General features: G+C 43.1%; 1 protein-coding gene across 1 annotated transcript in view; it reads right to left on the bottom strand.

Annotated features, from left to right (window-relative positions):
- Positions 1 to 24356, bottom strand: part of CysRS (cysteine--tRNA ligase, cytoplasmic) — a 48471-nt gene that overhangs the window by 4300 nt on the left and 19815 nt on the right. The window contains exons 8-12 of the mRNA XM_080272386.1: positions 23429 to 23505; positions 22443 to 22609; positions 21094 to 21240; positions 20304 to 20412; positions 2627 to 2728 (exon numbers count right to left, since the gene is read on the bottom strand). Of these exons, the coding sequence (XP_080128512.1) occupies positions 2627 to 2728; positions 20304 to 20412; positions 21094 to 21240; positions 22443 to 22609; positions 23429 to 23505 (602 nt within the window). The remainder of the gene's footprint in view (positions 1 to 2626; positions 2729 to 20303; positions 20413 to 21093; positions 21241 to 22442; positions 22610 to 23428; positions 23506 to 24356) is intronic.

The raw sequence follows: 24356 nt of genomic DNA, 5'->3' as shown, positions 1-24356 counted from the left end.
AAAGCTGCAAAGAAAATGGTTGAAGAGACGAAGGGAAAGATAGGAGGAAACAGCTCCTGTGAGAAGAGTGGAGAAGTTGCAAGATAATGAGAAAATGGCAGAGTATAAGAGCATAGTGGAAGAAAGATTGGGAAGGTATGAGTTAGAGCAGTTGGAAGGGGTGGAAGACGTATGTAAGATATTCACGGAAGAGATAGGCGCAGCATGTGAGGTGGTTTGTGGAATGAGGAGGAGATGCAGGGATGTGCAAGGGACAGCATGGTGGAATGATGACGTGAAACAAGCTGTGGAACAAAAGAAGAAGGCATATAGTGAATGGCTAGCAAGCAGAGGTAGGGGAGAAGATGAGAGAGAGAAGAGAGAGGTATATGTGAGCAGGAGAAGGGTGGTGAAGAGACTGGTGAAGGAAAGTAAGAAGAAAGTGGATGAAGAATTTGGGAGGAATCTGAGTGTGAAATGGAGGGAGAGTACGAAATTGTTTTGGACGGAGGTAAAGAAAGTAAGGCAGTGTGAAAGGGGAAATAACAGGGGAATGAAAGATAGGAATAATAGATTGTTGGTGGAGGAGATAGAAATTGGGGAGATGGAAGGAGCACTTTGAGGATTTGTTGAATGTAGAGTGAGAGCAGTGCGAGTATAAGTGGTTGGGGAATGGCTGGGAGAAGAAGAGATGAAAGGAGGGAGGAAGAGATCAGTAGGGCGGAAGTTGTGGAAGCAATGAACAAGATAAAGATGGGAAAGGCCCCAGAAATTGATGGAGTGTGTGGTGAAATGCTGAAGTATGGGGGTGAGATTGTAGTGGAGTGGATATGGAGGTTGTGTAGATTAGCTAGGGAAGAGGAAAGGATTCCAGAGGACTGGAAATCAGGTATAACTGTTCCTTTATACAAAGGAAAAAGGGAGAGAGAAGTATGTGGTAACCATAGGAGTATTTGCCTTCTTAGTGTGACTGGAAAAATATATGGTAGAATACTCATTGATAGGGTTAGGCATATGACAGAGGAGCTAGTTGGAAAAGAACAAGGGGGATTTAGGAAAGGAAAAGGGTGTGTAGATCAGATATTTGTTCTAAGATGTTTAGTGGAGAAGTATCTAGAGAAGGGAAAGAAAGTGTATGCTGCCTTCATGGACTTGGAGAAAGCTTATGACAGAATAGATAGGCAAGGTATGTGGAAGGTACCGTACTAATGGGGTTGTAAAGGAGGTGCAAGGTAGGGCAGTGGATGTGGGGGTGGCTCTAATGAATGAGGGTGAGATTTGGAAGATTCCAGTGTTGATGTTTGCTGATGATACAGAATTGTTGAGTGAAGATGAATGGGAGTTGCAAGGTCTGGTGAATGAATTTGGGACAGTGTGTAGGAAGAGGAATCTGAAAGGTAATGTAAACATGAGTAAAGTTATGGTGCTTGAGAGGAATGAACTCACAGAATGTACAGTGAGGTTGGATGGTGAGGATATGGAGAATGTTAGTGCATTCAAGTACTTGAGTAGTGTGATGAGTAAGGATGGAACTTTGGGGGATGAAGTGCATGAAAGGGTACAGCAGGGAAGGAAGATTGTTGGTTCACTGAAAACAGTGATAAGAAATAAGGAGGTGAGTATGGAAGTTAAGAAGTCATTGCATGGTAGTATTGTAATCCCTACCCTGACGTATGGAAGCGAGGCGTGGACCTTGCAAGAGGGGAACAAGTCAAGAGTGAGAGCAGTGGAAATGAGTTACTTGAGAGGAGCATGTGGAGTGACATGGAGGGACAGGTTGACGAATGAAGAAGTGAAAGAACGCTGTGGGGTGGATGTGGATGTGGTTGAGAAGATTAGGAGAAATACACTGAGGTGGTTTGGACATGTGGAGAGAATGGAGAATGAAAGACTGACTAAGAGGGTGTATGCAGGTGAGGTGGAGGGAAGGAGAGGGAGGGGTAGACCAAGGATGAGGTGGAGGGAGGGAGTTGAGAGGTATATGAGGGAGGGGGGAGTGAGTTGGGGGGAGGGTAGTCAAATGGTGGGTGACAGAGCGACTTGGAGGTGTTTTGTCTGCGGCCTCCCTATGTGGGATTAGGGCGTCAGGCTATAGATAAACAGACAGATAACTCTACATTCTTTACATAGCACTTCTTTGCAACCACCCAATGTTAATCTCCTGCTACAGCTATGCATTCAAGATTGGAAGATGTCGTATCTATGTCAGGTTAAAATGAATAGTATCAAGACAATGGAGATTCTGTACTCAGAATACTACGTCCAGATTGGCTCTATCGGATATGTTCATGTGAAGCTACGGAATGTGGTGAAAGTTTTTGGCATATCAGATACAGCCAGGATTCTGGGAGCTTGAATGATGAGTGAATGGAAGTGTGGCCCATTGGACTGGGCAAACTTTAGGCTGTCTGGAGGTTGCTACTCCTCACCCTGCCCTAGGGTGGGAGAGGAGGTCCAGATGATGATGATGATGATGAATCTTTATTATCCTCGTTTGTTATTTATGCCATTCTAACATAAAAAGAACGACCACTAATGCAATTTACATGCCAAAAATAGAAAAAAATTTAAGGATGTGGTGCTAAGGAGTCTCCATAACTGACAATAATACAGAGCTTTATGACTACAAATAAATGTAGACCCTTACCGGACCATCCACATTTGAACCTTCACCAGTGGCAGGGAGTCCAAAGATGCCCAGAAGCTTGCCCACATAGCCACTGATGCTCACTAGTAGCTGAGAGTTTACCTGCACCAATGACAAAGGAACCACATGAATAGCACATTGTTGTTTCCAGCAGAATTTTGTAACATTCTTTTTCTGCCATGAATTCTACAGAAATTCATTCATTATCTAATCTGGTGTTGCCCCATGAGAAGAGTAGGAGCCCAGGGCTAGGCAAGTTGGTAATGACATTTAACATAAGAGTGACCAGCCTAACTCATCCCTGAGTGGCATTACATGAACAATAAACCTCAACCCTTCCTTGGATATAAACTTGCGCTGACTCAATCCGACTGGAGCGTCTTCATTGCCCACTAAATCACCAGGTGACATAACTTGGTTATATGGTTACCAGCCAGCACAATAAATTGCTTCCTGGTGTACAGGAAACCATCTGGCTTGCCACTCAGTATAGAATCACTTGTAGGCAGAAGGATGAGGAAAGAACAAAGGAAAGATATTACAGAAAGAATACATAGAGTATATCTACTGCTACCCACAAAGCTCATTTGTTATTTACAGAACTACAGTTCATTCATTTGAACTTGAAGATTTTCAGGTGGGGACACTCACCACACTCGATGTAATCCTGCTCTTGGGTGCCTGCCCTTTACTCTTCCATCCGTCTGTCCTTACTTCCTCTTCTGTCTAGATTTCTTTCATTCTTTCATCTTCATTCTGTCTATGGTGACTCTACAGTACACTGAGTAACATGCCAAATGGTGGGTGACTACACTAACACGCCAAATGGTTTCCTGTACACCTGGAAACCATTTACTATGCTGGGTGGTAACCATATGACCAAATCTTGGCACCTGGCGGTGTAATGGATAACTAAGGCACTCCATTCAGACTGAGCTGGTGCAGGTTTATATCCTAGGGGTGACTGGGGTTTACTGCTCACATAATGCCAAATAGGGATGAGTGAGGCTGGTCATTCTCATTTGTCAGGACCAACTTGCCTAGCCCTGGGCTCCTATGCTCCTCATGGGACAACATTGGATTAGATGATGAATGAATGAAATGTAGCCTATTTCTGAACCTCAATGGTAGAATATGACAATTCTACAGCTCAATTTCCCTCTCACAGAACTTCATCATGACCAGTGCCGCAATCTGTCGCTAATCTGTTACAACTTGGTGTTCATGATAGAAAATGTCAATGTTATGTCTGGTTAGTATGAACAGAATATAGCTGCATGGAATGACATTTTTTAATCCATCCCTGACTTACAATGCGGTCTGTCTACACATAAAGCACGATGCAGCATTAACCTTCTCATTACCATTCGATGCTGGCTGCATCCTACTGCGAGCAAGTACTCAGGAAGAGGGCCTCGGCGTCCAAGGTCACACACTGAGAGACCCCCCCCCCCTGTCACCGCGCTATTCTCGCACACTCGAGAGTTCATAAATAATTTATCCTCACACCCTTATTTATGCTTCAATAATCATAATTTTTTTTCACCATAGTCCTGAATAAATGTACTTGCCTATGGTCCTGTAAAAAAGATCAGCCAAATGTAAATTATGCCTTAATTAATTTTTTTTTAACTTCAATTTTTTTCAGTTTTTTCTCATAGATATATAATTTTTATGGAAAACGTTACTAAGAAAAAGTTATAGGGAATTTATTTGGCTACATTTTGGTGTACAAAGAATTACTGTAGGTCAATCAGTGCCAATTTTACGGAACGTGAAAGGAAATTATCTTACATTTGAGCAAGGCTCGTAGCACTCTGACAGGGGCAGTGGAGTGATGCTGGGTGCAGAGTGGGTTAAGCGCGGTGGAGGGATACACAGGGAAGCAAGTAGTGCTTTGTTCTTGTCCAGAAATCTTTCCATAACAAAAAAAAATATGAAACATTTTGTTCGATGCAACCAGCGTCAAACAGTAATAGGCGGTTAAAATGTGCTCCAATGCAGCCAGCGTCAAATGGTAATGAGCGGTTGAAATTTGCACCACACCCATAAACACGAAAGGGTTAAACTGACCGAGCTGCTCTCCACATCATACTCACAATTCACGACTGTCACCAATCAGTGTGTTCCAATTTTGACATTTCAATTATCTATCATCAATCCCTTACTGATTCTTAAAGAGTGTGGGATCCAAACTAGGCCACTCAGTTCAGATACTTAACGTAAGTGGCCAATTGTTAATCCAGGTAGGTTTATGTGGAAAAACACAAACACACACACACACACACACACACACACACAGAGCGGACCAACCAGAGTGAACGGACGTGTCTCAACCGCCTCTCAAACCACCGCTGCAAACCTTGAGTAGTTTTCAGGAATTATGTTTGTCCTGTCTCTTTTGGTCATGTCTTAAGTTTAAAGTATTATAAGTTAATATAGACTACCAAAAATGTAAAGAGCTATTGTCAGTGAGTATACATGAATGTTTATAGTATTTTCAGTAACAGCTGTTTAGTACTGTAACCAACCTCAAACATGGCTGACAATGTAAACATCAAGGGACCCAAATTTCCAGGATCTGACAGTGAAACAAATGTGTTGGATTGGGTTAAAACATTGATTATGAGGATTAGTTAACTAGAAAAGAAAGTGGAGGATCTAGTATTAAGAAACAAGCCTGAAAATACTGACAATACTATGCAGAGCCTGATCCAGGCCAATGAGAAAGCGAATCAGGAGATCGAGAATTTGAAAAGAGAAAATATCGAATTTAGGAGAAAACTAGAAGAGAGCAGTAACAAAACGGAGGTGAGTAATGTGTTAGAATAGCAAAAGGCAAAGTGGTCACATGTGGAAGAAGAACAGAAAGATGTGGTTAGCTTAAGGGAAATAATTCAGGAAGAAAGGGAAATGAACAAGAAAAAAATGGAAGAAAATGTAGTGAAAATAATGAAGAAAATAGAGAAAATAATGAAAGAAACTGTAGAAAGGAACAGATGTGTGGTAATATTTGGAAACTGGGAGGAGGACGAGGAAAAGGTTAGATCTGTGAGACTCAAGAGAGACACGAATCAGGTGAGAAAAATACTGGCCAAGATCGATCCCGAAGGAAACAAGTGGGAAAAAGAAATTGAGGAAGTAAGGAATATAAGGCCATATAAGAAAGGGGAAGCAAGACCAATGAGAGTTAAGTTGTTGTCAGAAAATGTAGTAAATGATATACTTAAAGTGACCTGGAAACTAAGTAAAGAGGCTGGGATGGAAAATATTATAGTAAGAAAAAATCTGAATGAAGAAGAAAGAGGAGTTTTAATATCTCTGAAGGAACAAGTAAAGGAAAAAAATGACAAGAGGACAGAGGAAGAATGTAAAACTTGTTTTTGAAGAGTGATGGATATGAAAGTAAGGAAGTGGCTGTGAGGAACTAGAAGTGAAGGAAACAATGGGGATGGATATGAATACGAAAAAGGGAAGTATGAATAAGGATAAAACCAGTGCAGTAAATCTAAGTATCATGTACAGTAATGCAGACGGGTTAATATCTAAGAAAGGGGAAATTGCAGATTATATAAATGAAAATAAACCTGAAATTGTTTGCTTGGTGGAGACTAAATTGCCCTGAGATGTTGATACAAAATTATTTGGATGGAACAATAATAATATTTGGAGGAAGGATAGAGAAAGCAAGTTTTGGGGAGGTATAATGATTTTAACCCGTAATGACATAATAGCAAAAAATATAGAAACTGAAAATACCATGGCTGAACTTTTGGGAATTGAAATAGAGGACATTTCTATCTATCTATCTATCTATTGCCAGACGCCTCAATCCCGTTTGGGGTGGCCACAAACAAATCGCCTCCAAGTCGCCCTGTCCCCCGCCATTTCACTGCCCTGCTCTCAACTCACCCCCCTCTCTCATTTACCTCTACACCCCATCCCTCCATCTCATCCTCAGCCTCCCCCTCCCTCTTCCCCCCTCCACCTCACTCACATACACTCTCTTCGTCAGTCTTTCACCCCCCATCCTCTCCACATGGCCAAACCACCTCAGTGTGTTCCTCATAACGCTTCCTATCACATCCACATCCACACCACAATGCTCCTTTATATCCTCATTCATCAGCCTGTCTCTCCATGTGACTCCACAGGCTCCTCTTAAATAACTCATTTCCACTGCTCTCACTTGTGTCCTTCCAACAACGTCCAAGCTTCACTTCCGTATGTTAGAGTTGGTATCACAATACTGTCATGTAGTAACTTTTTCACTTCCATTCTCACTTCCCTGTTTCTTATCACTGCTTTCAAAGAACCAGCAACCTTTCTTCCCTGCTGTACCCTTTCAAGCACTTCACCCTCCAAACCTCCATCCTTACTCATCACACTACCCAAGTACTTAAACGAACTCACATTTTCCAATTCCTCACCATCCAACCTCGCTGTACATTCACTGAGTTCACCTCTCTCAAAGACCATCACTTTACTCTTCCCTACATTCACCTTTAGATTCCGTTTCTTACACACTCTCCCAAACTCATCCACCAAGCCTTGCAGCTCCCCTTCGTCTTCACTCAACAACACAGTATCATCTGCAAACAACAGTACAGGGAGTTTCCAAACACTATCCTCTCTCACCAGGGCCACTCCAACATCCACTACCCTACCTTGTACCTCTTTTATTACCCCATCCATGTACAGATTGAACAACCATGGAGACATGACACATCCCTGTTTCAACCCAACTTTCAAAGAGAAAAATTCACTTAGTTCACCATCCACACGCACTGCAGCCTTCGCACCATCGTACATACTCTTCACAGCATTCAACAACTTCCCATCTACTCCACATACTCTTAACACTTTCCACAATCCTTGTCTATCCACCCTGTCATATGCTTTCTCCAAATCCATAAAAGCCGCATGCAACTTCTTTCCCTTCTCTAGAAACTTTTCCACTAAAGATCTAAGAATGAATATCTGATCTACACAACCTCTTCCCTTCCTAAAGCCTCCCAGTTCTTCTCCAACTAATTTCTCTGTTCTTTCTCTAACTCTGTCAATAAGTATCCTACCAATTATACAAAGAAGACAAATCCCCCTATGATTACCACACACTTCTTTTTCCCCCTTTTCCCTTGTACAAGGGAATAATTATACCTGACTTCCAATCCTCCAGGACTCTACCTTCCTCCCAGGCCAATCTGCACATCTTCCACATCCATTCTACTACTATCTCTCCCCCATGCTTCAGCATTTCACCACACACTCCATCAATTCCTGGGGCTTTCCCCGATTTAACTTTCTTCATTGCTTCCACAACTTCTATCCTACTGATTTCTTCCTGTCTTCTCACCTCCCTCCTTCTCCCAGCCATTCCCCAGCCACTTATACTTGCATTACTTCCATCCTCTATGTTCAACAATTCCTTAAAGTGTTCTCTCCATCTGTTCACTTTTTCTCCCTTCTCCACTAGTAATCTACCATTTTTATCTTTCACTCCCCTGCTAACTTCACTTCCACCCTGTCTTACTCTTTTCACCTCTTTCCAGAACATTTTCTTAACAGTCCCTCCACTTTACACTCAAATTCCTTCCAAATTCCTCATCCACTCTCTTCTTACTCTCTCTTACTAATCTTTTCACCTCTCTCTTTCTTTCTACATATAACTCTCTCTTCCGCCTCTCAACTTCTTCCACGCCCCTGTTTCTCATCCATTCATTGTATGCTTTCTTCTTTTATGCCACAGCCTGTCTCACCTCTTCAGTCCACCACACTGTTCCTTGCACCCCCCTCCGTCTTCTCTTCCTTCCACACACCACCTCACATGCTGCACATATTTCTTCTGTAAATATCCTACACACACCTTCCACATCTCCCATCTGCTCCAATTCATATTTGTCCAATCGTTCCTCCACTTCTCTCTTATACAGTACTCTGCCTTTTTCTCATCCTCTTGTAACCTTCCCACTCTCCTTGCAACTACTCCTTCCTCTCGTCTTTCTCTTCTTCTATTCCTCCCTCTTACTTGAATTCTAATTCTGGCCACCACCAAGTAGTGGTCAGAAAGTCCACTCCCCCAACCTCTATAAGCTCTTGCATCCATTACACATCTTCGCATCCTTTCATCCACACACACATAATCAATCATTTCCTTCCTTTCATTCAGTTCACCACCCACCCTTCTTATCACTTGCCATGTATACCTGTGGATCATTTGATGCCTGAAGAGGGTATTGGCTATCACCAACCCCCTCCCAGCACAAATGTCCACTAACACACTCCCATTCTCATCTATCTCAGCAGGCACACCCCACTCACCAACTATTCCATCCACCTTCACATTCCCAACTTTACCATTCATATCACCGATCAAAAACACTCTCTCATTCCTTCCAAACTTTTCCATGGAGAAAAAATAGATGTAATAGTATTTCATATGCCACCCAAAACTAGGGCATGGACAAAAGAAGATTACTAACAGTTAACAGGAGAATCCATTATTAAACTAAAGATATTAATTGAATGAAGAAACAGAATAGTAATAATGGAAGATTTTAACTGGAGAAGTTGACTGGGAAAGTATGCATGCTGGGATCAATGAGGAATCATGGGGAAATAAGTTAACGGAACTGGTGATGGAATACATGTTAACCCAATTAATTAAAGAAAATATAAGAATTTGAGGTGACAATGAACAATCAAGGCTCGACTTAGTACAGTACTCCCCGTAATATCCAGACGCCCAATTCCCAGACACCCCTATTTATGGACATTTCCCAAATTGCCCCCCCCCCCCAAATCCAACCTTTTTTCCCCGCGTAATTTGAACCTGGCACTTGGCACAGACCAGCTGTGTTTTGGCACGTAGTTCCACTGACGTCCACTAGAGCACCCCTGCATCCTCCCCATTCCCCGCCAGAACTTCATCATGAGTGCATGCTCGTCACCATGGCCTCCCACGTGCTCGCTTTTGTGGTGGTGCCCTACCTCCTGCAGGCTCTGCTGTTCCTCTCCTGCCTCTTCTTCGTGTGTGTGATGATGGCCCCGCCCCCTGAGAAGAAGAAACGAGTGGTTCTGACTCTGGAGAAGAAGAGGGAGATATTGGACAAGGTGGATGGGCGATGGTCAAAGTCACACATCCTCCGTGAATTCAACCTGGCCCGCTCTACATTGTTTGATATCAAGAAATCCCACAACAAACTTACCCAGTACACAGCTGACTTTGCATCGAAGACCAAACACAACATAGAGAGGAAGGTTATGTACCCTTCCAGGTTTGCAGAAATCGACCGCTCCATGCTGATTTGGTATCATCAACAACATGCTGCTCATGTGCTGGTGCATGGTATGAACCTGAAGGCTGCTGCTGAGAAGTTCGCAAGGCTCCACGACGCCCCAGACTTCAAAGTATCCGAGGGTTGGCTCTTTGCTTTCAAGTTACGGCATGGACTTACCAACCATAAGGCCCATGGCGAAGCTCTGGAGGCCAACGAGGATGGAGTAGTGAAGTTTCAGCAGAAGGTGAGGGGCTTGATCGACAGGGAGGGCCTCACTCTTGGTCAAGTCTACAATGTTGATGAAACTGGTCTATTCTATCACTCGCTGCCAACAAACACTCTAGCCGAGGAGACGGAGAAGCGTGTTCCTGGCCGCAAGCCCTTGAAGCAACAATTATCTGCTTTGTGTTGCGCCAATGTTAACGGCATGCACCGGCACAAGCCCGTTATTGTTGGCCGTGTAAAGCAGCCACGGTGTCTTCATGGGGCGATGGATGTCCTTCCTGTCATGTGGTACCATTCTATGAAGGCTTGGTTCACAGCCAAGATCTTCAGAGATTAGTTTCACTAGCATTGCAACAAGAAGGTCATCCATTGCCAGACGAACACACTGGGAATCCCGCGCGACCAGGTAAAGGCCCTCCTTCTTCTGGACAATGCACCTGTGCATCCGTCCAACAAGGAATTGGTGGCTGAGAATGGCCGCATTAGGTGCATGTTTCTGCCATCTAATACAACTGCTCTCATCCAACCAATGGATCAAGAAGTGATCGAGGCAACGAAGAGGCTGTACCATCGGAAGTTCCTGGATGAGGTGATGGTTTTTCTCGAGGACGAGGACAAGCACAGGGAGGGAGGGGACACGCGAGGCCTGCGGACTTTGGAAAACCTTCGCCGCTACAACGTCAAGTCTGCCATCTACAACTGGGCCAGTGCATGGAAGGAAGTCTCTGTCAAGACTCTGGAAAGTGGTTGGTCTCGTCTGCTTCTTGAAGCCAATGTGGTGCATAATTTTCTAGGTTTTGACGTGGATGACTTTCATGCACGACTTCATGCAGCTGGCGACAATGTTGATGTGGACGAAGTGCGTGAGTGGTTGGATGATGACGAGGGTGATCTTGGATATCAGATCATGTCTGATATCGAGATCGCATCTTCAGTAGCAGGTAAAAGTACCCAGTTTGAAGATTCCGACGAGGAAAGCGACGATGATGCGGACCCCTCTCAGCGTGCCACTACTCCAGCCATCCCCAAGCTGAGCGCACTCTGGGAGCATGTAGAGTTTGTTCTGGACTACCTTGAACACCCGGACTGTGACAGGGAGATGGGGCCATTGGGACTTGTGGAGGATGTGCGTGCTTTCAGGCAGCGCATCATCAATCGCCAGAATCGTCGTTCCTTGTGTCAATCAATGATTTGACAGTTCTTTCGGGCCCATGACCCCTACCGTGCCCAGCCCTGGTTCCACACCGCTGCCTCCCCAGGATAGGCCTTCCACCTCCGAACCACAGCCCAGCACATCAGCCACGGTGGAGTCGCCACTGGACATGAGTTTGCGCCTGCCTTCAGAGTCGTCTTCAGTAGGTAGTCCATCACCAAGTCCCAGTGACATGCCCCTAGGCCACCTGCCTCACCTACTCTCAGACTCTGACAGTGAATAAACAGCAAGTACTCGCCACTAGACCACACAGGAATTTACAGTGTTGTACATTGTAAAGAACAGTTCACAGTGTTAAGAAATTAGAATTCAGAGTGCAAAGACTTAAGTGCACAGTGCAACTCTGGTTACATGAGAGTACTGAACAGTACAACTGAGTGCAAGTGAGAAAAATATGCGCAGTGTTAAGAAATTAGAGTTCACAGTCCAAAGACTTAAGTGCAGAGTGCAACACTGGTTACAGGAATGTTCAACAGCGCACAAGTGGGAAAAGAATGCACAGTGTTAAGAACTTTGAATTCAGAGTGCAAAAGACTAAGTGCAGTGCAAAGACTTGATTACTGTAGGTGTTTCAGGTGCACCTTTTTACTGTCAGAGTCTGAGGGGGGGGGGGGTATTCATCGAGATGGCCATGGACTTGTTGTAAGTACCCATCCATCCATCCATCCATCATCCAATCATTGCCCCATGAGGAGCATAGGAGACCAGGGCTAGGCAGTTGGTCCCGACATTTAAGATGAGAGTACCCAGAATGTTTAATAGTGTACTGTATTTTCCATACTCACCTCCAAAACCTCATTCTCTGGTTCCTTTGCATTTATTTCACTCTTATGTGTCCCTTATTGGTGTGAATAGGGTCTTAAATAGGTGCTATGCATGTCTGGTAGGGAGTTATGTAGGTGTTTTTCTGAGTTAGGCTAGGTTAGGGTCCAGAAGTACCAGTCCAGGAAGCAGGGGCCCAATATCCGGACGGGCCCAATTTCCGGACATGTCTTTGGCTGAATTACGTTGGATATTAAAGGGATTACTGTATTTACAAAACACCCAAATGATGTGCAGAACATAACCTACCAATCCCCCTTTGGTAAAAGTAATCATCTGGTTATTGAGATGGAAGTGGCAGGAGTAAGGGAAGGAGGAAGAGATGAAAAACACAGAGAAAATAGATACAATTATGGGAAGGCAGACTTTGCTTCCCTGAGGAACTTTTTCCAAAATGCAGCCTGGAGTAAAATGAATACAATCACAAATGTTGATGAGAAATATGAGTTTCTGATAGAAATGTATAAACCAGGTAGCAGAGCGTAGTTTGAGCATAATGGTGGTGTGTTCAACTAAGTGGCCTCCAAAACTTGAAAATGATTCTGCCTATGAGAGTTGGAAGAAGGACATCGACATCTTGTGTGAAGTGACGGACTTACCGAAAAAAGAGCAAGATCTAGCCATTCACAATTCATTGTCAGGATGAGTGAGGGTGGTATCTTCAGAAATTGACGCTGCTGATTTGAAACAAGATAATGGTGTTCAGACCTTGTTGAACAAACTAGATGGTTTATTTCTCGTGGACAAAGGACGTTGGCAGTTTGCAGCTTTTCATGAGTTGTACAACTTCAGAAGAGTCAGTGATATGAATATTTGTAAGTTTGTGGCAGAATTTGAGCATGTTTATTTCAAATTTACAAAGCACGACATACAACTGCCACATTCTGTGATGGCTTTTATGCTTCTGGCTTCATGCAAACTTTCAGACAGTGAGCAACAACTAGTGATGTCTGTGATAACTGAGGTAACTAAATATGAAAATTGTCCTGAATCGTATTTTCATTGGGGAAATTTGCAGGCAGAACGATGCATCGGTGTCTGCCAGTGAGGTGAAGAGTGAATCAATTTTTTGGAGTGACAAAGTCGGGGATGAGGAAAGGTTTTATGTTAGAGGTACTTAATGAGGAAGGACACTGTTTTCGGGTGGTGCAGTATGTGATCGTAGTCGTGGTGATAGCCATTCAACTATGTCTGCTAGAATTTCCCAACGCTTATCCACCGGCAGGAGGCAAAACCCGCTTGGGACTGACGGAAAGGTATCGAGGTGTTTAGTATGTGATTCTTGATTTCATTGGGCACGTGACTGTCCAGATGCATACGAAAATAAAGGCAGTCGGGACGAAAATTCTGAAACAGTGCACCTGTCATTATTCATGGGCTATGCAGAGGATACTGCTAGTCGAGATGAATTACAGACGCTCGTAGAAGAATCTAAGGGATGTGCTGTTCTAGACACAAGGTGTTCTACAACTGTGTGTGGTGTTGAATGGATCAACTACTATCTAAGTGAGCTCAGTGATTACGAACGTGAAGCTATAATAGAAGAAAAGTCATCCTCAATGTTTACTTTCGTTGATGGCGTCACAGTTTCTTCCCTCAAGCGTGTTACTCTACCATGCTACATTGCAAATATATGTGCAACCACTGTGACTAATGTGGTAAGCTGCAATATTCTCTTGCTGGTGAGCAAACGCTCCACGAAAAAGGCAAAAAAAATGCTGATTAATTTTGAAAGTGACCAGGTCAGAATTTGTGGAACTATCATTAATTTGAAGTCCTCATCTTCAGGCCATTACTTGCTACCAATTTCTCTGTGGCTAGGTCAAGAGTTTTGTGAAACGATCGCGCTGGCATCTCTTGGGGGTGATGTAGACAAAACGGCTTTGAAGTTTCACAGGCAGTTTGGACACCCAATGTCGGCTAAAGTACCCAAACTTATTACAGATGCTGGAATTAAAAGTTCAGAACTGGAGCGGGCTATCAAGGCTGTATCTGATGCATGTACAGTCTGTTGTAGATACAAGAGAGCCAAGCCCCAACCTGTTGTCAGTTTGCCCATGGCATCTAAGTTTAATGAAGCCATAGTTATGGATTTGAAAGCTTGGGGAAGGCATTATTTCTTAATCCTTGTTAATTTGGCAACCAAGTATTGCACCGCAATAGTAATCGCGGACAAATGTGCGACCATTGTTATCAAAGGAGTATTTTGGAGCTGGACTGTTCTGTTTGGCACATCTGGAAAAATTCTTATAGATAATGGTTGTGAATTCAACAATGCTGAAATGCGAGTGCTTGGAGAGGCCTGTAATATCAAGATCATGACGATTCTGCAGAGAGTCCACGGAGCAACGGAGCATGTGAGAGTCAAAATGCAGTCATTGGTGACATTGTTGGGAAGATAATGGCTGATAGTCAGTGTGACTTGGATGTGCCCTTGGCTTGGGCAGTATCAGCAAGAAATGCTCTCACCAACCATGCAGGTTTTTCTCCTAACACACTTGTGTTTGGTCAAAACCCTGGGCTGCCTACTGTGTATGCAAATGATCCTCCAGCCTTGGAACCTATATCGCCATCGAAAATTGTGAGGGACAATTTGAATGCTCTTCATTTAGCAAGACAGGAGTTTACAAAAACTGAATTGGGGGAACGTTTGGCTAGGGCTCTGTGGCACAACACACGTTAGAGTGACTTAAACAACATCCAAAATGGAGATGAAGACTTTTACAAAAGAGATGACAGTCATGAATGGCATGGTCCTGGAACTGTAATAGGCAGAGATGGAAAACACATTCTGGTGAGACACGGCAGTGTCTACGTGCGAGTGCACGTGTGTCATCTAGCACGTGCTCCTGAACAAAATACTACAGTTGGGGATGGCGTCACTAGTGATGAGAAGAACAATGTAGTCCAGGAGAAGCCTTATGATGATTCTTCGTAAGTGCTGAATGACTATCCACCAGATGACGAGTCGGAAAATGATGCAGTTCTGGATGATCAGCCTCCCACAGTTTCTCTCCTGGTTACTGAACCTCCCAAGGTTTCTGTTGGTCAATGTATAAAGGGAACACATTCAGAGAGTGGAGAGTTGGTGACTAGAAGGATTGTGAATCAGGCGCGCAAAGCTACTGGAAAGTACAAACACTGCTACAATCTGAAGAGGGACTCTGACGGCAATACTGATTGGGTGGATCTGCAAAATGATTTTAGCACATGGGAAGTAGTTGATGATGACGCAGAAATGTTTGTTCTTTTTAACTCTAAGGACGTATTATGTGACAAGGAAAACGAAATTACAAACCGGCAGAATAATGAAGTGTATGAGGAAGTAGATGATGTTGAGCAAGAAGCCATAACAATTCGATGGGTTGTGATGGAAAAAATGAAAAATGGAAAGCCAACTGTCAAAGCCCGTTTAGTCGCCAGAGCATTCAAGGAAGACACTATGGAATTCCGGAAAGACTCTCCTACATGCTCAAACGAGGCTGTGCATTTGGTACTTGCCTTTGCCTCCACCAACCCTAAGTCTACTAATACCAAGTTGGTTCACTTTCCATCAGGGCTCAGGAAGGCGTGGCTTGTGTGTGACATCAGTTGGCTTAAGTAACAGAAAATGTATAAAACTGCAGACTCAAATTAAACGTTTATAACCAGGGAAAACGAAGCAAGGGAAGAAGTGCTTGCCTCACACCCCTACACCTTCCCTCACACATTTCAGTCCCTTCCCTCACCTCACCAAACTGGAAAAATGTGTCATGGTCTAAGCAGTGGAACAAACATCCACCCTCCATCATGGTCATGAGTCAACTGAGCTGGCGTTTCGTGCCAGAGCCAGTTGACGTCACTCTGATGCTGGATTCAGTGCTGTTCTCTTGGAGCAATAGTGGCAAAGTCAAAGGCATTGTATGCATTTATGTTGATGATTTTCTTTGGGCTGGTACACGTGAGTTTGAGCAGCAAATGATAAACTGTTTGAGCCAAATATTCCTCATCAGCAGTTCAGAATCAAAAGCTTTCAAATACGTTGGTCTAAATCTCGTCTCCAACATCGATGGCAGCATAACGCTTGACCAGTTCCAGTACACTTCGTCTTTGAAACCAGTCACACTGAGCAGACATCATGTAGCAGTGAAATCAGGAGAGCTGTCCAAGTCTGAAAAAACGGAGTATCAAGCATTAATTGGACAACTCAATTGGACTGCCACACACTCTCAACCAGATATTGCCTTTGATGTGTGTGAGTTGAGTATGACTAGGAACCGAGCTACCGTGGCGGATTTGCTTAGGCTCAACAAGGTGATCGCAAGGGTGAAGACTGACAACATGAAGCAATACATTCCAGGAATGTGGCTGCTCGATAAATGTTATAAAGAGTGTTTTTCGGATGCCTCTTTTGCCAACCTTGTAGGCAGTGGGTCTCAGGGAGGTTTTGTGATCTTCCTACGAGATGCTAGTGAGGTGAGGTGTCCCATAGTCTGGCAGACTAGAAAGATCAGGTGGGTTGTCAAATCTACCTTATCTGCTGAAGCATTGGTGCTGCTTGAATGTGCTGAGACTGCTGTATATCTCGCCAACATATTGCGTGAGGTCTCTGGATGTGGAAATTTCAAGATCAAGTGTTTCGTTGATAACAAGAGTCTGGTGGATGTCCTTTACTCCTGCAGGGGCGTTGAAGACAGGAGATTGCACATTGATATTGCTGTATTACAAGACATGTTGGAACGAGGGGAGATTGAAGAAGTGTCTTGGGTGGATACATCACAACAACTGGCTGACTGTCTCACCAAGAAAGGTGCCTCGACTGAGCGGCTGCATGCAGCAGTCAGCCGGGACTAGAAGGACTATAGTACTTCAAGGGACACCATATATTTGTATGTGGTTACAGACTGGGTCTTAATGGTACTTAAACAAAAGTCTATGTATTGGATACATAGTGTGTATAGGACGCCAATAATTCATTCAGCTTCGTCCTTGGAATCTTTCGTCAAATTAAGAAGAGAGGACATAAGTGTTAGTGAATATTGCTGTTAGTGTGTGTGCGCACACACTTGTTACGTTGCAATTGGTGACGTCATCGGAAAAGTCTTGCAGTATGCAGGCAGAGTCCGCTCAGTAGAAGGTGTAAGGCCTGTGAGTGCAGTTGTTTTGCATTCCACCAGAAAAGAAGAAAGAATGGTTTAACAACAGATGCAGAATGGCACATGAGGCAAGAAAAAGAGCATGGAATAAAGTGAGAAAAAGGTACAGTGAAAGGGCTTGGGAGGCATACAAGCAAGTAAGAAATGAATATGTAAGGGTGCGGAGAGAAGAAGAAAGGAAATACGAAAAAGATATTGTAACTAAATGTAAAAAGGAGCCGAAACTATATTATAGGTCTGTAAATGGTAAAATGGAAGTTAAGGACAGTATAATAAGACTGAGGGATGGAGATGAAACTTACGAAAGAGAAGAAGAATTGTGTGAAATAATGAACAACAAGCTGCACTCAGTTTATGTGTTGGAAAATGAATTTAGGGAACCTGAAATGGAACCCAGAATGACAGGAATGGCAGAAATTACAGCTGATATGAATGAGGTGCTGCAGCTGAAGAGAGATCTGGATTTAAGAAAAGCAAAGGGACCAGATAGTGTGGCTGGATGGATCCTGAAGGAATATGCAGACCAGTTAGTGTGGCCTGTTTATATCATCATCAAGACCTCATTGGAAAATGGACAGTTGCCTAAATATTGGAAAAGAGCAAGTATTGTGCCAATCTTCAAGAGAGGAGATACGGAAGATCCACTCAACTACAGACCTGTATCACTTACTAGTATTGTTTGTAAAATCTGTGAGAAAATTATTAGAAAAAAATGGATAAAGTATTTAGATGAAGTGATAATACAAAGATAATTTGGTTTTAGGGAAGGAAGATCATGTGTTACTAACCTATTAAGTTTCTACAGTAGGGTAATAGATGTTATACAAGAGAAAGAGGGATGGGCAGATTGTGTCTATCTTGATCTCAAGAATGCATTTGACAGAGTGCCCAATAGGAGACTGCTGTAGAAGTTGAAGACCTTTGGAGGGGTGCATGCGAAACTATTAAAGTGAATGAGAGATTATTTGATAGGAAGGCAGATGAGAACAGTCATAAGAGACAAGGTGTCACAATGGAGAAACGTGATTAGTGGAGTACCCCAGGGCTCTGTCTTTGCCCCAGTAATGTTTCTGATATATGTAAATGATTTGCCAGAGGGTCTGAATAGTTACATGAGTATGTTCGCAGATGATGTTAAAATCTTGAAACATATTAAAGGTACTGACAGTTGTAAAAAAAACTCTAAGAGGACTTGGATGAACTCAATAGGTGGAGCCAGACTTGGAAAATGGATTTTAATGCCAAGAAGTGTCATGTCTTAGAAATGGAAGAGAGTGAAAAAAGACCACACTGGACATATAAAATGGGCAATGAGATAATAAGTAAAAGAAAAGATGAGAAAGATTTGGGAGTGATTATTCAGGATGACTTGTCACCAGAAAAGCATATAAGCAAAATTACTGGAGGAACTTATGGATTCCTGACCAACATGAGAGTGGCTTTTAGTTATATGGACAAGGAAATGCTGAGGGAGTTGATAGTGACTTTGATAACACCAAGACTGGAGTATGCAGCTGTGATATGGTCACCTCATTTGAAGTAGCATATTGACAAACTAAAGACGGTTCAATGGATGGCAGCGAGGATGATACCATGCTTAAGGAAACCCACCTACAAGGAGAGATTGGAAAAACTGAAGTTACCAACACTATGTGAGAGAAGGATAAGAGGTGATTTGATCACGATATTTAGAATTGTAAGAGAATTGGAAAGGGTGGAGAGAGAGAATCTTTTTGTGCTGGATGATGGAAGAACATGAGGTCATGACTTCAAGTTGAGGAAAAGCAGATGTCTTACTAATCTTAAAAGGTTCAGTTCCCCGAACAGAAGCATAAGTTTTTGGAACGACTTAGACGAAGAGGTGGCGCAAGCAAAATTTCAAACTAGATTAGATAAATGCAGACATGGAGACAGGACAACACAAGCTTAGCTCAATTTCTGTACACTACAAATAGGTAAACACACACACACACACACACACACACACAAACACACCGCTCGCTGCTGCAGTGGTAACGTTCCCGCTTGCCAACTGGTGGACGGGAGTTCGCGCCTCGCTCAGGTTGCGAAAAGTTTCACTGACGAAGTGGGTGGTTACTGTCCCCCTCGAGCAAGGGGACGGGTGTGTGCGTGTGTGAAGGTCACAGCCTTGCCCTTAGATCGGACTATATGAGCTCTCAGCTCCCTTCCGGGAGGGTAAAAGCTGACAATCATGACCATCAAGTGATCCTGACCGACCCGGTGAATTACACACACACACACACACACACACACACACACACACACCACTGAGCCACATCCAGTTGGAAAGCTGTTGAAAAAAAAAAAAATCTATTAGCCTTATGTGGTAGGTGAGGATGCTCACCATCCACTCACTTGATGTAGTGCTGCTATTGGGTGTCTGTCCTTTCCTCTCCTCCATCCTTCTTTCCTTCCATTCTCTTCTGTCTTCCTTTCCTTCATTCTTTCTTTGTCCTTCTGCCTATGGGTAACTTTACACTCCCTCTTCTGTCTTTCTTTCCTTCATTCATTCATCTTCCTTCTGCCTGTGGGTGACTACACTGAGTGACAAGCCAAATGGTTTCCTGTACACCAGGAAACCATTTACTGTGCTGGGTGGTAACCATATAACCAAATTTTGGCACCTGGTGGTTTAGTGGGTAATTTTTGCATTCCAATTGGATTGAGCCAGTGAAGGTTTATATCCAAGGGATGGATGGGGTTGACTGCTCATGTAATGCCACTCAGGGATGAGTGAGGCTGGTCACTCTCATCTTAAATGTCAGGACCAACTGCCTAGCCCCGGGCTCCTACGCTCCTCATGGGGCAATGTAGGATTGGATGATGGATGGATGGATGGATTAGCCCTACTGAGCTCCATCCAGTTAGTGCGCTGCATTAAAAAAAATTAAATTAAAAAATAAAATAAACCTTATCAGCTACATCTGGCTGAAGTGCTGGTTTGGCAAATCTAACTCAGTTGCATGATACGTGGCACTGACCTGCTTGTTGTTGTTCATATATTTGTTGGCTTCAGTAATTAGTTCCCGGATGCAGTCCAAGGTGGTTCGAGTGTCAATGTTGTCACAAAGCGCCTTGTGAATGTTTACTCTGTTCATACAGAGAAAACAAGCATTAAAAACCCAAAATAAATAGTAAAACATCTATGCATTTCTGTATACATCTACAGACGGCCCTCCACAATCGCGGAATCAACTTTCACAGGTCTCGCAGATTCGCAGATTGTCCCTCTGTGGAGCCATAACTGAATTTAATGGAAATGACTGTAAGAGCCTGGGGTATATATGTAGTTAATGACTTGCCCACGCTTACGTGTGGGCAAGTCATCGGGTATTTGTGATACTTTACGCTGCTTTCAGGTCCCAGATATGGTTTATTAAGTACAGTATGTGCACACTTGCTCACAGGGGATGACTTGTGGCTGTAGAGGCATTTACGGAAGGGAACACCAAACATTCGCAGAAAGTCTACATTCGCGGGAGTCTGTGTCCCCTAACCCCCGCGAATGTGGAGGGCCGCCTCTTACCAATGTTGCTTCATATCACCTTATGAATATTCACTCTGTTCCACAAATTAAACATACACATCAAGAGCCCTTCAGAAACATTAAAATATAAACAGTACAGTACTTATATATGTCTGTAGCTGTATGCTTCAATTCTGGGGAAGATGACCTAAAACTGCCTTCAAGTCACCGTGACCTTCATCATCAAGATAGCTTCCTTTTGGCACATCATCATTTATATGTTCCTTCACTTTTCCCTAACAAACCTGGCATTACTGAAGGCCTCCTGGAGAACAACCTCTGCTGGCTGCCACACACTGCTGGTAACACCTATCCTCCGCACCAGGTCAGACACATTCAGTCCAAACTCAGTCACCATCTTGTGGAACTGACGCGCTCCCTCCATTGTGTTACTGTGAGGACCGATGAAGAATAATAAAATTTAGCAAGTTATAATGAAAACTTAATTGTATTTGTAGTGTTTAGAAATTATTATGTCTGTCTGTCTAACTATCAACCTACCTACAGCCATTTAAAATGTCTGGACATAAATGGACTGAAAGATACAACATAGTCAATCCTCCATCCATCCGTCACCCAAACCTATGTTGCCCCATGAGAAGTGTAGGAACCCAGGGTTAGGCAAGGTGGTCCTGACATTTAAGACAAGAGTGACTAGCCTTACTCATCCCTGTGTGGCATTACATAAGCAATAAACCCCAACCACCCCTTGGATATAAACCTATAAAGGCTCAATCCGATTGGAGCAACTTAATTAACCACTGAACCATCAGGTGCCATTATTTGGTTACATGGTTACCACCCAGCATAGTAAAATGGTTTTCTGGTGTACAGGAAACCATTTGGCTTTGTCACTCTGTGTAGAGTCACTCATGGGCAGAAGGAAGAGAAAAGAATGAAGGAAGAAAGACAGAAGAGGGAGTGTAAAGTCACCCACAGGCAGAGGGAAGAGGAAAGAATGAAGGAAAGAAAGACAGAAGAGGAAGGAAGGAAGAGAGGAAATGGTAGACACCCAAAGCAGCACTACACCAAGTGAGCGGATGGTGAGCGCTCCCACCTACCACCTAACAAATAAAATACATCACCATATTTTTATATTCTTCTGCTACTAAACGCTCAGTAAATAAAGAAAAACTGCTTGCTAAAGGTTTACCTATAAACCTGATTTGCCAGTTTCCCCCACTGAAAGTACCAGATATATGAAAAAAAGTACAGTATAGTAATGATATTGCAGAATATAACTCAATAATGAGGACTGTTTGTAACTGACAGAGTAAACCTCCTTATAACCTCATCATCATTATATATCTATCTATAAACAAATGCCTTCATACTGGAAGGGATGACCACAAATTATTCATTTCCAAGTCATCCTGTCCTCTGCCATCTTACTGCACTCTCTCTCCAATTCTCACCACCCTCACTCATAAACCAGAACTTTTACACTCCATTCATCCACTTCATCCTCAGTCTCTACTTCCCTATCTCCCTTTCCACTTCACTCACCCAGGCTTTTCTAGTTAGCCTTTCATTTTCCATTTTTTCCACACAGTCAAGAAATTACGGTACTGTAATTATCATTATTTCTACTTACGCACTGTAGTCGAGTGTGTCCTTCCAAGCATGCAAGAGGAAGGCAATTCTCAGGAGGGTGGGTGAGCTGTCTTTAAGTGCTTGCTTGATGGTGATGAAATTCTTGAGGCTTTTGCTCATTTTGCATCCATCAATATGAAGGTGACCCGTGTGAAGGAAATATCTCACCTGCAGGGGAAGTAGGAATAAGGAGAGGGAGGCACTGTTGCTGTTGTTGGTCAACTTCAGTATGCCTGGCTGAGCAGACCCATCAACTGTTGGCAAGCAACTGCCCCTGAAGGGACATCCCATGCAGTGAACCAAAGATCCTTTCTGGCTGACATCACCTCACCACGAAGAGGTACAGGGAATAGTGTAGAGGTTTAGTTCCTGCATGGATGCCACATGTGCATCTCTCCACGCAGTTAACAAGGGCACCACAGCTGACTCCACTTCATTTCTTAATTTGGTTATACTGTATTTTGGTTACCACCCAGCACTTATATGGTTTCCAGGGTAACAAGAAACCATTAGGCTTGTCACTCAGTCACCTGAGGTGAAAAGAAGAGTAATAAAAAGTGACAGGGAGGAATGGGAGATGAAAGAAGAGATGAGGTCAGACACTGAGATAAAATGAGAAAGGGGACAGAAGAAAAGGAAGAAATAGGCAGCACTATACCAAGTGAAGGGATAATTGTCACCAACACTTACCACAACAAGGGACAGGGTGATGTAGTAAGGGTATGCTGGCCTACAGAATGGCTATGATTCTATGTTATACTCATTTTGTATTCTAATCTGGATCAGGCTAGGTAATTTTTATTCAAATTAAAAAGCCTAAAAGCCTAACATTTAAATGAGTCACCTTTATGCTATCTTTCATTTGTGAAAATCACACTTATACCAATCAGTACTGAATATGCCAATACAGCATTTTCTGATGAAAGCATATTATATACTTAAACAAAACAGAAATAAATGTTTTCTGTTAACAAAGTAACAACTAACCCAATGGTTATTGTTGTAGTGGGCTTCTGCTTGTGCTATTTCATTGTCATGGTGCGGAAACTTTAGGTCCACTCCACCTGTAAAAAAAAGAAAAAGCAATACAGGTATGGTACGGTGTACATTATATATATATATATATATATATATATATATATATCTATATATACACATCCATCCATCATCCAATCCTAAATTGCCCCATGAGGAGTGTAGGGAGCCTGAGGCTAGGCAGTTGGTCCCAACATTTAAGATGAGAGTGACCAGCCTCACTCATCCCTGAGTGGTATTATGTGAGCAATAAGCCCCAACCAACCCTTGGATATAAAATTTCACTGGCTCAATCCGATTGGAGTGCCGTAATTACAGTACCCACTAAACCACCAGGTGCCATAATTTGGTTATATGGTTACCACCCAGCATAGCAAATTGTTTCCTGGTGTACAGGAAACCATTTGGCTTGTCACTCAGTGTAAAGTCACCCACATGCAGAAGGAAGAGGAAAGGATGAAGGACAGAAAGACAAAGGAGAGAGTGTAAAGTCACCTGTAGGCAGAAGGACGAGGAAAGAATGAAGGAAAGAAAGACAGAAAGGGAGGGAAGGAAACGAGGGTGGAGAGGAAAGGGCAGACACCCAAGAGCAGCACTACATCAAGTGAGAGGATGGTGAGTGCCTCCACCTACCACTCCCTCCTGTTAAAAAAAAAAAAAAAAAAAAAAAAAAAAAAAAAAAAAGGTCTCCCCAGAAGTATGCTGACAAGAAGCCCTAAAAATTCAGGAAATGTAGTTCACTGTCTTTGTTTATAGTGTACAGTACTTGATATAATGGTTCCTTCTATCGGAGACATATATACTGGTTGTATGTAATCCATGTAGGAAACTAAGAAATTACTGAATGAAGTCTCTGGAACTGGAGATACCAGTATTGCTC

The sequence above is a fragment of the Coenobita brevimanus genome, chromosome 50 (genome assembly GCF_032717465.1).
Source record: "Coenobita brevimanus isolate Jiangsu-jjx chromosome 50, ASM3271746v2, whole genome shotgun sequence".
Lineage (NCBI taxonomy): Eukaryota > Metazoa > Arthropoda > Malacostraca > Decapoda > Coenobitidae > Coenobita > Coenobita brevimanus.
The sequence above is the reverse complement of the archived record's forward strand: the minus strand, read 5'-3'. Positions and strand labels throughout refer to the sequence as shown.